Genomic DNA, 14,562 nt, shown 5'->3' with positions numbered 1-14,562 from the left:
CGGCATGTTCTCTCCTGTTTATTGAGCGAGAAGTACAATGTTTCAAACGGAAAGGATAGAACACAGAATTAAGCAGCTTAAATAAACTGTAGGAAAGAAAGTGAGATCTGAATGGAGCCATCGTGAAAATCAAACGCTTAAAGAAAAATAAAAGTTCAATTAACTATTTAGGTGGATGCATCAAAATGGTCAGAGAGCCATATCAAAGGTATATGTATTTTGTTTTCATTTAAAACTCACTTTGTTCCTTATATATAATATAAACTTTTCCTTTTTATACATTAATATCAATCTGTGATGAATTTTAACTTTAAATGACAAACATCATTAGGTAAAGTCTTTTTTTTTTTACATGTATATATATTTTTCTGATGTTTTATTGTACAAAAGGTTTTTCCAAACCCCCTCCCACCCTCCCAAAAAAGAAGAAGAAAAACTTCATAAGCAATCGACCTCACTATTCCCCTTTTGACCCTCCTCTCCTGACAAATTTCAGGTTCCTGTGTGTTCAGAAGGTCTCATTCAATCAAAACCGCAGAAGCCTGAAAAAAAGCATATGCTGTATAGAGGCAGAACTACCAGACGATGGTCTCAGTATTAGTTTCCAACAGTAGCTACGGCACTAGGCTGAGTTTCTTCAAGTGCTCCTTAAAGGTTCCTGAGTGTCCACCATCTGAAACAGTACTGGGCAAGGATACGACTGGGAGAGCAGGGCGCTAAGTAGTATCTACAGTACAGTCAGGTGTGACAGTGTGTGTGTGCTGGTGAGTTCAGGGCTGAAAAGAGAGAGATGGGCAAATAGAACTAGCAGTATCGGCCATAGTTAGGGGGCCGCAATGTGGGCGCGCTGGTCAGTCCAGTAGATAGTGAGAGGAGAAAGATGGCAATATTAGCAGTATCTACATCAGTCAGATGGGCACAGTGTGCATGCTGGTGAATTCAGGGCCAATCGCGGAGGGAGTGAATTCAATGGCACTGACAATATTTACAGTAGTCAGGGGTGCCATGTGTGTGCTGGTGAATTCAGCCCCGATATCCTCCATTTCTTCAACTTTCTGAACTGGGTCTGTGCTCTCTAAGTTAACCTGAAATCAAAACCGCCCAGGTCAGCGGATTGGCGAAGTACCGAGAGGAATTACTGTCATGTCCGATGAACATTATGGATCCACAGAATATTGAAGAGAAACTCAGTCTAGGTCATATTTAGATTCAAATTCAACACATTAGTTACTGTCAGATCCATCAGAATACTGCAGCGAAACTGGCTCGTCCAGACATTCAAAAAAATCACACTCCCGTAAAGAACTGAGGCAACAAAAAGAAAGAAAACCGAGAAACCCATCCAACACTCACCTGTCACCTCAAAATAAGCGCCGTCATCACATCTGTAAAATTTTGGAAAGCAAGGCAGTACAGCTCATCCACAACTTCACAAAAAAAAAAAATAAACGCTGGCATCGCCGGTTCAGCAAAGCGGTCGAGCTCTGCCACCACGCCAAGTCCGAGCGCCCCCCACTGTTTTCAGGCCGGCGCAGCACAGGCGGCACTGTGGCCAAGCCCCCCACCACCGCCCGCAGGTTCGAAACGAACGCCGTCAACGGGCTCCATTCTGGCCGTCACGGCGCAGGCACAGAGCGAGGGTCCGCTTGCCTGCACCCCAAAGCCTGCATGGTCTCTGGGCGGCCTCGCCACAGTCGCTCTCCCCTGAAAATAAGTCATTGTGTCTCTGGGAGAGTGGTGGTGGTGGAGGTGGGGGGGGGTGGTGCATCCTGTTCCACAGGGCACGTTCAGGGGGTTGAAACCCAGGAGGCAAGCCGACGGACCCCTCTGCAGAGCCAGAGGCCTAAAGCAGCCCTCGAACGAGAGTCAGGCCCCGGAGAAGACGGGGAAAGGGGTGACTGAGAAGCAAAACTGAAAAGGGGTCAAGAAGTTGAGACTCAAAAAAAACAACAGCAAATAAGAAGGCGGCAAGGCAGCCAGGTCCAGAATCAACGAACGGACGGACAGCGCTGCCCGAGTATGGGGTGGGGTGGGGTGGCAGGTCTCTTCTACGACGAGCGCCAATCACTTACGCGTAACTCCTCCAAGCACAACCAGAGCGGCAGAGAAAGACAGTTCGAGAGACGGTGAGCGCGAGCAGCTACAGGCAGAGAGAAGGGTGCTGGTTGTGGGCACGAAAAAAAACAGTCTTCCTTTCCTCCTCCCTTCCTCTGCTCCTCTCCCGGCGTCGCGTCAGCAGTCCTGGGTCAGGCGGCGAATCTGAAACATCTGTGTGTGTGTGTGTGTGTGTGTGGGCGGTCAGACCATCTGGTGTGACAAGCAGGCACAGGCAGGGTGTCACTCTAGTATGTCGACCATGCAGTCAATGTATCAGACAGTCAGTTCATCACCAATCAGGGAACAGATCCTAGAAAAACGCCCCCCCCCCACACCCCCGAGACAGTAACCCCTGAAAAAAAAAAAAAAAAGAGTCCCAACAACAGAAAGGATTTGATGAGCCACGGGGTGCTCCTCTTTTAAATCTTAAAGTGCCAAAGCTGTTTGCTATGGGTCTCTGTCTCCTCTCACCCCACGTCAAGTTTCATTTCAGCAGAGTGAAGCAAATAAAAAGGAGTCGATAGGAAGATGCCACCGAGACGGAAAAATGTGTGCGTATGTGTGTGGTGTGTGCGAGTCAGTCAGACGGTGCGAGGCGGTCAGTTGGTGCGTGTGTGTGTGTGCGCTACAGCCTGTCCGTCAGTCTCTGGGTCAGAGGGGCGTCGGTCAGGCGGTCGGTCACTCTCAGGAGGACATGCACTGGACGTGATCGGGACCCGTGGAGTCTTCGTCAGAGGAGTCCGCCGAGCTCCACGATTCGTCCGAATCGCCGTCGCCCGCCCCGGCCTCACCCCGTCGGGCCTGAGAGAGACACAAGTGTGGAGAAGCAAAACAACAACAATTGGCTCTCCGGATGGCCGTCCGCGATCGTGTGACTTCTAAATCTGCCCCGAACCCCTCCCGCAACCTCTTGCATCGCTACCGTTGCGGAGTGGTTTTTTTCCTTGGGGACGCAAGAAACGCCAAGATCGCAGCGCGCAGTGGGGAAAGAAAACGGTCAAGCAAAACAGATATGGGAAGAGAGAGAGTGATCACTGAGCTGCGAACCGGAAGAGAAGAGTCGAAGGGAACAAAGGCGGTTGACGCGAGCCTGGGTCATGAACAAGACGCAGAGACACTCACCCTCTGGGGTCGCCTGTTCCTCATGTGTCTCATGAGGAACCACAGCAGCTGCGTGTCGTACTGGTCGCCGTGCCGGATGCTGTCCTCGTCCCTCTCCCGCTTGTTCTTCTTCATCACCTGCATCACGACACGGAGCATGCCGGCCATCACACTCGGCCACGAAGGATAATACTTACACTGTGCGTACCGACCGATTTCAATTTATACACTGACGGGACAGGAATAAACCCCAGCAAGAATGAGAATCCCTCAAACCACTCCCAGCCAAGATCGAGAAGTCCAATCCCGGTCCTGGAGGGCCAAAGTGTCTGCAGACCTTCGGAGGGCTCTCAAAGGAGAAGCAGCAGACCAGTGACTAGCCTGCGAAGAACCGAGCTGGGATGGAAAAACCTGCAGACACACTGATGCTCCAAGACCGGGAGGGGACACCCCTGGTGTAGACCAAGACTGCCTTGTAACGCCCAGTACCTCTTTCAGCCCCTTCAGCCCAGTGGGGGTCTCAGCGGTGGGTGCCCAAATCTTAACATCGTGGTCCAGCCCACTAGTGGCCAGGACCGGGAGGTGAGGGTGGGGCTCCAAACAGTTCACCTGGAGAGAGATGGGAGACGCAGAGAGACAAGAGGAGAGTGAGAAAGATGGAGGTGGAAGACAGGGGAAGCAGGAAAGAAGAGCTCTGAGATCATACCCCACTGACATACAGTCAAGAAAACTACCCAACCACCCCCTGCCAAGCCACCCACTCCAAATACACACACTTCCAAATGTGCCTTTATAGTGCTCCTGCCTGCATTACGTCACTCTGCTGGGCCAGTCACTCACCACGCCCCCCTTGTCCCCCTCCATGAACTGGATGATCTGTGCAGAGGTCTTGTCCCACAGGTAGATGTGGCCACAATCACTGCCGCTCACAACAAACTCGCTGTGCGGGCCGTAGAAATTGACCCCCTTCACTGAGGGGCAAGAAAGAGCAGGGTTAGTGCAGACAGACAGACATTAACGGCACACAGGTGTATAAGTTCTCTTTAGCTCCCTCAACCTCATCCCTTCTAACCTGTGGCGTTGTTACGGTGACCTTTATATCTGCGGCAGTAGTCAGCTCCATCACTGTGATTTGTGTCAAACAGGTAGATATCCTCATCATTGTAGCTAGCCAACAACTCTGCAGGGGAGAAGAAAGGGGGGTTAATACAGACACACTGACTGACTGGACACTCCAGTCCATTAACACTGCACTGAGAGAGAGGGGTTCATACAGACACACTGACTGGACACTCCAGTACATTAACACTGCACTGAGAGAGAGGGGTTCATACAGACACACTGACTGACTGGACACTCCAGTACATTAACACTGCACTGAGAGAGAGGGGTTCATACAGACACACTGACTGACTGGACACTCCAGTACATTAACACTGCACTGAGAGAGAGGGGTTCATACAGACACACTGACTGGACACTCCAGTACATTAACACTGCACTTAGAGAGAGGGGTTCATACAGACACACTGACTGACTGGACACTCCAGTCCATTAACACTGCACTGAGAGAGAGGGGTTCATACAGACACACTGACTGGACACTCCAGTCCATTAACACTGCACTGAGAGAGAGGGGTTCATACAGACACACTGACTGACTGGACACTCCAGTACATTAACACTACACTGAGAGAGAGGGGTTCATACAGACACACTGACTGACTGGACACTCCAGTACATTAACACTGCACTGAGAGAGAGGGGTTCCATACAGACACACTGACTGACTGGACACTCCAGTCCATTAACACTGCACTGAGAGAGAGGGGTTCATACAGACACACTGACTGACTGGACACTCCAGTACATTAACACTACACTGAGAGAGAGGGGTTCATACAGACACACTGACTGACTGGACACTCCAGTACATTAACACTGCACTGAGAGAGAGGGGTTCATACAGACACACTGACTGACTGGACACTCCAGTACATTAACACTGCACTGAGAGAGAGGGGTTCATACAGACACACTGACTGGACACTCCAGTACATTAACACTGCACTTAGAGAGAGGGGTTCATACAGACACACTGACTGACTGGACACTCCAGTACATTAACACTGCACTGAGAGAGAGGGGTTCATACAGACACACTGACTGGACACTCCAGTCCATTAACACTGCACTGAGAGAGAGGGGTTCATACAGACACACTGACTGACTGGACACTCCAGTACATTAACACTGCACTGAGAGAGAGGGGTTCATACAGACACACTGACTGACTGGACACTCCAGTACATTAACACTGCACTGAGAGAGAGGGATTAATAAAGACACACTGACTGGACACTACAGTACATTTATTCTCAGGTTACAGACTGGGAGTTCACCTGCTCCATCATGGCTGTAAACCAAACAGGTGATGTTGGTCTTGGATTCACTGGACACCAGGTGAGAGGGACAGAATTTCTTCAGAACCCCATTATTCTCATTCTCACTGATCTTTCTCTGGTCATAGATCCTGGACAGACCAAGAGAACAAGTGAAGATTTGAACATACAGGTAGGATTGGCATGAGGACCGCAGGCAGGGCTAGATGTACATGTTGGTGTTGCAGCTTGAGCCAGGAGAGAGGAAGAGACAATTTGTTAAGATGAAATTTTGATTTAGTTAGGTTAGAAAGAAACACTAGTTAGGTGCCAGATTTTGGCAAGTATTAGGATTAGGATTAGGGGCAAATGCAGGAATAGGGTGGGGCACTTTGGGATGTAATTACAGTAACAGCCCCACCTGCATGGTGCAACGGCAGCCAAAGTGCTCCAGTCCTCTCCCCACACACCAGCTCTCAGTGGGGAGGAGAACAGAGTGATGGAGCCAGTTCAGAGAGGGGGATTATTAGGAGGCCATGATGGGTAAAGGACAGAGGGAAATTTGGTCAGGACACCGGGGTAACACCCCTACTCTTTTCAAGAAACACCCAGGGATTTTTTAAGACTACAGAGAGTCAGGACCTCGGTTTTACATCTCATCCAAGGGACGGCGCCTTTTTAACAGTACAGTGCCCATGTCACTGTACTGGGGCATTAGGACCCACACAGACCGCAGGGTGAGCGCCCCCTACTGGCCCCATTAACACCTCTTCCAGCAGCAGCCTCAGCTTTCCCAGGAGTCTCCCATCCAGGTACTGACCAGACTCACACCTGCTGAGCTTCAGGGGGATATATTTTCCAACATTTTTTCAAAGAGTGTTGGAAAACTGTCCCAGAATTAATTGTAGGAACCGGAACTCGTTCTCCTGCCTCTGCGGAAAGGTCGGTAGAGAACTGGAGAAACCGTGACTGGGATGAGGCCAGCGCAGGGCCGTCTCACCTGACGAACTGGTCTCGGCCCCCCACCGCAAACTGGTGGGTGTTAGCGGGGTTGACGAATATGGTGTACAGGCCCACCTTCTTGTCACTCTCCTTCACCAGCACCAGTTTCCTGAGAGAGAGGGAGAGAGGGAGAGAGGGAGAGAGAGAGAGAGAGAGAGAGAGAGAGAGAGAGAGAGAGAGAGAGAGAGAGAGAGAGAGAGAGAGAGAGAGGTGGGGGTGTAACGGGAGGTTAACTTCTTCACCCTCCTTCACGAGGGAACGGGCCGGAGCGCAGACAAGACTCGCCAAGAACCGACTTCAATAGGAGCTTCAGAGCTGGAACAAGGCCCCCCCAATTCAATCAGAAACACAGACCGCTTCCGCCTCCTGGTTCATTAAGGGCAGGGCGGCAGCACTGTGGCTGGAAGGTTGCCGGTTCGAATCCCGCGGCTGGCAGAGGAATCCTACTCTGTTGGGGCCCCTGAGCAAGGCCCTTCACCCCCACTGCTCCAGGGGCGCTGTATAAGTGGCTGACCCTGCGCTCTGACCCCCAGCTTCTCTCCCTGTCTGTGTGTCTCATGGAGAGCAAGCTGGGGTCTGTGAAAAGACAAATTCCTGATGCAAGAAATTGTATAGGGCCAATAAAGGGATCTGATCTTATTAGCGCAACCCAAAGACATGATTCTGCACAGAGCTGACGACAGCTCCCAAATCCTGAACCTTTAGCCACCCACACCATCTAGCTCATCCCTGCATCAACTTACTAACAATATAAAAAGAGCAGCCTTACGGAAGCGCATCGCTGCCACCAAGGAAAAAAAAAAATTTGCCCCCCCATCTCGGAATTCTGAGATGGTAATCGTCACGGACTTTATGTGATCGTGCGATAGCACAATTGTCATACGATACCTATCCCGCTACGTGCGGACTTGCAGTTTTAGGCAGTGGAATCGATCGCCCGGATCACTGTTCACAATGGAACCATCATTACTTTGATCTCTAAATCCCACAAAACCGGTCCTCATGCTTACAACGAATCTGTTCCGATTTGCTAAAAATGGCACGATTTCATTAGGACTAAACCCCAGTCGAAAAGTCAACCTGGATAAATCCTGCAGCGCTGGACACCGACACGATCATTAAAACCGAAAGGGCCAGCCAGGAGTAGGGTAGCTTCTACAGGCGTTCAATGCACAACGTAACAGGATGTACATACAACGGCGTAATCATCGCGATTTATTTTTCCCTTGGTGGCAGCAACGCGCCTCCGTCCTTCCGAGCTCCTCTACGGTTTGGGTCTTCGTCGAGATAGAACCGGCTACTGTCCCCCGGGCTTGGCCGCTTAAGGCCTCGGGGGCCAGGCCAGCAGGCACGCGGCCAGACGGTCCAGACGGCCGGAGCGCGCGGCTCGGACTCACGTAGCGGGCCGGTCCTGTCGCAGGTCGATCCCGAAGACCACGGCGTCCTCTCCGGCCGACAGGAAGGAGCAGGGAGAATCCGGCTCCAGGGCTAGCTGAGAGGGAGACAGAGGTAGAGTGGGGGGGGTGGGGGGTGGGGGGCTGGGAATGAGCGAGCTGGATCTTGGTATTTCCATTTTCCCGCCATACTCGCTCACTAAGAACACAAGAATTGAAGATTAACAGGGGAGAAGAGGCCATGCTGCCCTCCTGGCTCATTGGGCACTAACTGCAGCGGCCCGTTGCTTTCGAGACCCGAAGGAATCGTCTCCAAAAGCACAGATGAGCAGCCTGTTCCAGGCACCCACCCTCCTCCCTTAGTGTAAAGACCTTCCTATCCTCAGGCCTACATGCCCCCCCCCACCCCCTCCCCTCAATTTCCACAATGTGTCCCTGGTTTCGTTCCTCCCTCTGTCCTCAATACTGCAGGACAACAGGAGGCCACTGCCTGGCTTTTAGTTCATCAGATTATTGCAAAGTGAAATCTTAAACGCCAACCCGTCTGTTTCCTGGAAGGCCTAGTCATTGAGGAAGATAGCCCATCTGTCTTAAAAAAATCACTGACTCATTCGACAGATGCTCTCATACTGCAGTAGGCATCCGTTTGGTTAACGGTTAATCCAGTCATCTAATGGTTACGAGCCCTTTGATACTCTAGTGGGTTCTGCCATCCTGTTAGTTTGGCTCTGTTTGACCAGGCGCCTCCAGTTTTCATTCCAGTTGCGCTGCCAAGTTAAAGCCTTAATTGAACTGACCAATCTTTTCAACTGCTGATCTGCAAACTGCTTTCTTTTTTTTCTTACTGCAAAGTTTTACTTTCAATATGAAGTGCAAGTTAAGTTAAGAGGTGACCTCTGGCACATTTAAGAGCCATGCAGTTCAAATCGGTCCGGCTATGGACTCAATTAAGGGGTCAGTCACAGAGTAACAGAGTGGGGCTGGAATCTAAACCACTGGATCTCCACTGGAAGGACTGGGATGCCTGAACCTGTGAGCTGGGCAGGAATGAGAACCAGGAGTGTGGATCTCCACTGGAAGGACTGGGATGCCTGGACTTGTGAGCTGGGTAGGAATGAGATCCAGGAGTGTGGATTCCTGGGATCAGGACAGAACTCCTGTTATAGACAACATAGGTCAGATTTGAAAAGTGGAATACAGGGCTGGAAATGGGCAAGCCCGGAACCCGGACCTGAACCAACCTCCCCCTTTACTGCCTTGGAATGAAGCCGATGCTCTGCAGAATAATGCAGATGACTGAGTTGGGGACTGGGGGGGGTGGGGTTGGGGTGCCCCCCAAGTGCCGCCGCACCTGCACGCCCCGGTACCTTGTGCGCGGCGCCCTTGTGCTGGGCCACCCTCTTGGTGTTCTTGCAGCGCTGCGTGGCCGACAGCTCCGCCACCCGGATCTGCCCGTCGCGGGCACACATGGCCAGGGTGGAGTCCCCGCTGTGGGGGAGAAATTTAGCCTGAGGGGAGGAGAGGGGGGGAGAGAGAGAAAGAGAGAGGAGTCAACCCCCCCACACTGACACTGAAACTGGGGGGGGGGGGGACAGAGAGCAATCAAGGGAGAATAAAAGACTGATATGCAACGTAATCCGCCATTGTCGCAATCAGCCGGAGCAGGACGGACCTCACCGAACCGGGCTCTGCCCGCTCAAGCTGGGTTTGGGCTTCGCAACGCCCGAAGCAGGGAAAAACAAAACAAAAAACTTTTCCACTTCCCTCTGCTCCTAGTAACCTAATTAAGAGATTAACTGGAGCGATCGAACACCCCGAAGGGCCGCCAGCTGCTGAGCATGCAGCCACTGGCCTGAACGGACGCCGAGCACCAGTGAGCCTGGCTTCCCCCACACCTTACAGGCGCGGCGCATTTCGTAAAGGGGGAACTGCGGCCCCGATTTCTCGGGCCGTTCCTAAATCGCGGTAACAACAGAAATTCATTGCTGGTATTGGAAAAAAAATATATTAAATTTGAATCAAAGCTCAAAATCCTGTGTTTCGTGAAAGGACAGCACGTCGCCATGTTGTCCCAGACCCCTGGTCTCGCCCTTCCCGCTCACTAGTCTCCCCAATGACCAACGCAACGCGGCGCATGAGTGAACGAGTGCAAGTCGTGCAGCGGACGCTTCACCGCAGAAACGTTCCAATGTGATCCGCATGCAGAGCAAGTTAACAAATACAGTCCTTTTACCGGCAGAACCGTCCCCAGGTCGAGAGCGATATCCCTATTGGCTGAAAAGAGATTCAGTATTCAGAAGGCCGCTCGTCTACAATGTAATAGGGCCACAACGCCTCACCGGAAGTTTTGTTACCTCATCCTAAATCGCAGAATACGGTGCCGCTCACACCTGGAAATTCCATCTACTTTGTCAAGTAAACGGGAGGTTTTACAAGCTAGTTTGCTCATTTTACTTTCATTGTAGTTTGAAAGGCAATCATCAGCGCCCATTCTTTCTAACCCTGAAATATAAAAACGCCATTAAGGGAAACGCGGAAAATAACCTCCCCCACGTGTTAGTCCAGTTGAGGCAACCTCCCGCACGTCTGAGAGCTGGACAAAGGTCAACAAGTTCAGATGAACCCCCTCCGTCATTGATCTGATCAAGGGCTCGACTGTGGAGCAGAGCCGGGCAGGGGAAAAACAGATCATTGGGGTGTTTGGCCTCCAGGACCAGGATTGGGAACCCCTGACCCAGGGCACATGGGATCTGCAGCGGTAATGTCTTCTGGCTACACCTTGACCACATCACCCGGCAAATTAAAGCAGATCTGTCAGATTGCTGCAGTCTCAGACCTCTGTATCCTCTCTCTCTCTCTCCTAGAGAGCGGGAGCAGGATGCGGGAGATCCCCAGGCCCACTGCCCCAGGGGAAGAGCCCTGCAATTCCCAGTCACCCCAGCCCTCCCTCCTCCTCCGAGACTCTCTCACCTGGAAGACGTTGCTCTTGTGGCCGCTGTCGAACTCCAGCTCCACCCGCTGCCGGGCCCAGTCCCAGATGATGACCCGCAGGTCGTCGCTGCCCGAGGCCAGGCGGGTGCCGCTGGGGTTGAAGTGCAGGGTGTTGACGCAGCCGGCGTGGCGCTCCAGGCGGCCCTGCAGCTGGAACCTCTGGACCAGCCCCCGGGCGCCGCACACCCGCCGGGTGAAGCCGGCGCCGCGGCCGATCTCCCTGGCCTGCAGCGCCGGCACGGACCTCCAGTCGGGGGCGCCCAGGTCTCTCAAGTCGGCCCCCAGCCATTCCTCCAGGGCCTGCTCGTCCTCCTCGTCGCCCTCTTCCTCTTCTTCCTCCTCCTCCTCCTCGTCGTCCTCCTCGTTCTCTTCGTCCTCGTCGTCGTCCTCATCCTCCTCCTCCGAGCTGGAGCTGTGGTGGCCCGCCCCTACTCCTCCTCCTCCTCCTCCGCCGCCACCTCCAACTCCTCCTCCCCCCCCAAGCCCGCTTCTGTTGAGGAGCCGCCCAATCACGCTATCCCGGTCCCTGTCGCTCCCGCCTCGGCGCCTCTTCCTGGCCACCCGGACGCGGCGCCCCTCTCTTCCTCGGCCTCTCACGCCGCCGCCGCCTCCACCTCCTCCTCCTCCTCCGCCCCCCTCGCTCTCTCTGTCCCCTTCCTCCGTCACGGAGTAGTGGCCAGTGCCGTCCATGCTGTCCGTGTCCTCTTCCTCTTCCTCGTCCCCTACCTCTCTTTCGTTCTCCCTCCCCGCTCCTCCTCCTCCGTCTCTTGTGCCCCTACCTCCCTCTTCTTCCTCCTCCGCCTTGTCCCGCGCCTCCTTGGCTGCTGCAGAGAGAAAAGCCGTGTGACCTGGTGGAGGTCGCCCGTGGCCGCAGTTCGGGCCGGCGTTTTATGAAACCGGCCAGGGACGGGAAAACGAGAAGTGGGTTACCTGCGCCGGGGTCCGCTTCTTGTCCTGTTTCGGGACTGGGACTGGGTCCAGGGGCAACGGAGCCGCCCCCCTCACTGTTTGGGAGGGGTAAGGACTCACCCTGCTCCCCGCTTTCCTTCCCAGACTCCGAACCCTCCGCGCCGCCTAGCGAGAGAAGGAGAAAAGGCAAGAGAGACGGGGGTTAAGAGAGAGGTGAAGCTCAGCAGCAGCACTGTCCACACGGAAGGGAGAGAGAGGAAGGAGATGGAAGGACTGAAGTACTTCATGCAAGCGCTATGGATCTGCTGCCGCAGCGCACCCCTCTTCCCCCCTTCAAGAGATTACACGCATGATTAAATAATCTGTGTAAAACCGGCTGGATCGGAGATCTCTCCAGGACCTGGCCCCGAGACCCCCGGACCGGCTGGATGGGGATCTCTCCAGGACCTGGCGCAGAGACCCCCGGACCGGCTGGATCAGGGATCTCTCCAGGACCTGGCCCCGAGACCCCCGGACCGGCTGGATCGGGGATCTCTCCAGGACCTGGCGCAGAGACCCCCGGACCGGCTGGATCGGGGATCTCCCGGGACCTGGCCCCGAGACCCCCGGACCGGCTGGATCTCCCAAGACCACCATTCTCATTCCTTTCCACCCTCTCATCCCTTTCTCCAGAGATACCTTACCATTAGAGCGACTGCTCTTCCCCTCCTTATCGGCCATTCTGTCGCACAGCCTGGTCTCCCTCTGGAAGAAGGAAGCCTGAGAGAGAGTAAATATAGAGACAATGACCTTCACTACTGTATCAGAAAGACAGAGACTACTGGAAAATAAAAACTAGTCCTACAAGCAGCAGAACAAAACATAGGGAGTACAAGACCTAGGAACAGAAACAGGGACAGTATCTAAAACTAGAGTAGAAATGAGAGAATCAGAGACACTCCAGGCAGCAGAGCTACAGTATATCAGGGGTAGCAGTGAGCTCTCCAGTAGGGCAGTATGGTGGTAGGAGCAGTCATCATTATTGCAGCAGGAAGAGAAGCTGTCAGTATCGCTAAGGTTTTCGTATAGTAGCACAAACAGCAGTCGTCACTCCTGAAATGCCGTCGCGTTTGATGTTTGCAGCTTTTATCTCGGATTTCCAAACTTTGTCTGCCAGCTAATTCTGTCTCTCTCTCTCTCTTTCTGCGGAGGCGTTAGTATCAATGCGAAGACAAATCAGACGACAAGAGCTCCCCCTCGGTGAATGGTTTTACAGGTGTGTGTGTATATATATAAAACAATGCAGCCTTCTCTAAAACTCAAACGTGCCCAAGCGGTCGGTTTTGCAGGAGGAACAGCCGGGAGCATGCGAGTATCACCACAGTGAGAGTCGGCGAGACGTCTTTCCACGGAAACACAAACGCGTGTGTGTCAGTAACAAGGCTGACGACCCCACGAGGCCGCTGCGTGTATAATAATCCCATTTAACACCTCCCCCCACCGTGTACACGATCGCCGTCAACTGGCATGACCCAGCGGCGTCTATATTTAAACCCTGAACACACAGAAATAATTCCTTTTAGCTGATCAACAACCCCCTGGGGGTCGATCCCCTAAAAAATAAACATTCACAGTCGGGACCCCCCGAGAGCATAAACACCACCGGAGTGGGGGTAATTAGCTCATTATTCCTGCGCAGTTAAATCCACTTGCACAAACACACACATCACAAAATCCTAGCCAGAATCCTGCACACACGCACGAATGCTTTAAAACTAAAGCTTGAACGGCCTCTTAATCACACAAGCGTGCAATTGACTGACAAGCAAAACACGATCATGCAAGGTATCTGAAGTGTTTCGTTACCACAATAGACCCACGCAGGTGATTCCTCCGGCGGCCCCTCTGATCCCTGTTGCTCTCTTGCGCGTCTGTGTGGGGTGAATTTCCGCTTTACATAAACCTCAATCTCTAAGCCCGGGTTACATTATTTGTGCCCGAAGGGTAGGAATTTCACTCGCCGAGGGAAAGTCGCCGTGCCTCGGCTCGGTTTAAACGAACGGGAGCCACAGGCCGCAGCCGCGACCCGATTTAATCCCCGGGGTCGATTTGGGCTCTGACCCGCCGCTCAGGGCCCCCCGCACGGCATGAGCTCGGTCTCCGCTCCCGCACCGCCCGGACTTCCAAAAGAAACCCGAGCAGCGACTGCCTCACGCTGCTTTTGTTATGATTGCCTTAGTCGCCTTCCTAGTTGCGCTGCCGCCGTTGCTGTTTTTAATCCCCGTACCGAAATTTCTCTTCCGGAGGTGAATCTTTCCGGAAATAACTCTTTGGAGGAAAAAAAAAACACAAACAAACAAAACTTTAATACACGCGAAAGATCCTGTCAACCTGGGACCAGCCTACCCGCGGTGGATCCCGGGTATTGTAGTTTTGAGATGCAAGCCGGGACCCTTTTAAGTGGTTAAAATTAAGGAAACTCGTGTCATTGTGGCTCCACAGCGGAGTTCCCGTGTATTTTCAACTATGGGAATTATAGAGCCAAAATGGAGGATGAAGTTTTTGGTTGCCCTATATTGCCGTGAAAACTACTGCTACGGTTATTCTTGTATCATGTTATCATTATCTACGCTTAACACTTCGTGCGTGCATTTTACTTCTCTTTAATAAAACTTAAAATATTAAACATATCCCCTATATTAAGTACA

At 52.7% G+C, this 14,562-nt stretch overlaps 1 protein-coding gene and 1 long non-coding RNA gene across 3 annotated transcripts; both read right to left on the bottom strand.

Annotated features, from left to right (window-relative positions):
* Positions 1-2: 2 nt before the first annotated feature.
* dcaf8 (DDB1 and CUL4 associated factor 8) lies at positions 3-14,281 on the bottom strand. Of its 2 annotated transcripts, none has more exons than XM_088634061.1 (13): positions 14,142-14,281; positions 12,559-12,634; positions 11,897-12,040; positions 10,946-11,790; positions 9,343-9,483; positions 7,979-8,073; positions 6,580-6,690; positions 5,601-5,731; positions 4,271-4,378; positions 4,039-4,169; positions 3,688-3,807; positions 3,220-3,336; positions 3-2,898 (listed from the first exon to the last, which is right to left on the bottom strand). In XM_088634061.1, the coding sequence occupies exons 2-13, from the start codon at positions 12,593-12,595 to the stop codon at positions 2,782-2,784; spliced, it is 2,097 nt and encodes a 698-aa protein (XP_088490187.1). In that variant the 5' UTR covers positions 12,596-12,634; positions 14,142-14,281; the 3' UTR covers positions 3-2,781. The 2 variants fall into 2 exon arrangements, with proteins under 2 accessions (XP_088490187.1, XP_088490186.1); XM_088634060.1 differs by having other exon boundaries at positions 13,721-14,273.
* On the bottom strand, positions 8,804-9,336 carry LOC148660064 (uncharacterized). The gene is made up of 2 exons (XR_015939358.1): positions 9,073-9,336; positions 8,804-9,005 (listed from the first exon to the last, which is right to left on the bottom strand). It is a non-coding gene; the product is annotated as an uncharacterized LOC148660064 (long non-coding RNA).
* Positions 14,282-14,562: the final 281 nt, after the last annotated feature.

Source organism: Lepisosteus platostomus, chromosome 6 (genome assembly GCF_059453375.1).
Source record: "Lepisosteus platostomus isolate fLepPlt1 chromosome 6, fLepPlt1.hap1, whole genome shotgun sequence".
Classification (NCBI taxonomy): domain Eukaryota; kingdom Metazoa; phylum Chordata; class Actinopteri; order Semionotiformes; family Lepisosteidae; genus Lepisosteus; species Lepisosteus platostomus.
Note: the sequence above shows the minus strand (reverse complement) of the source record. Positions and strands in the feature narration are given on the sequence as shown.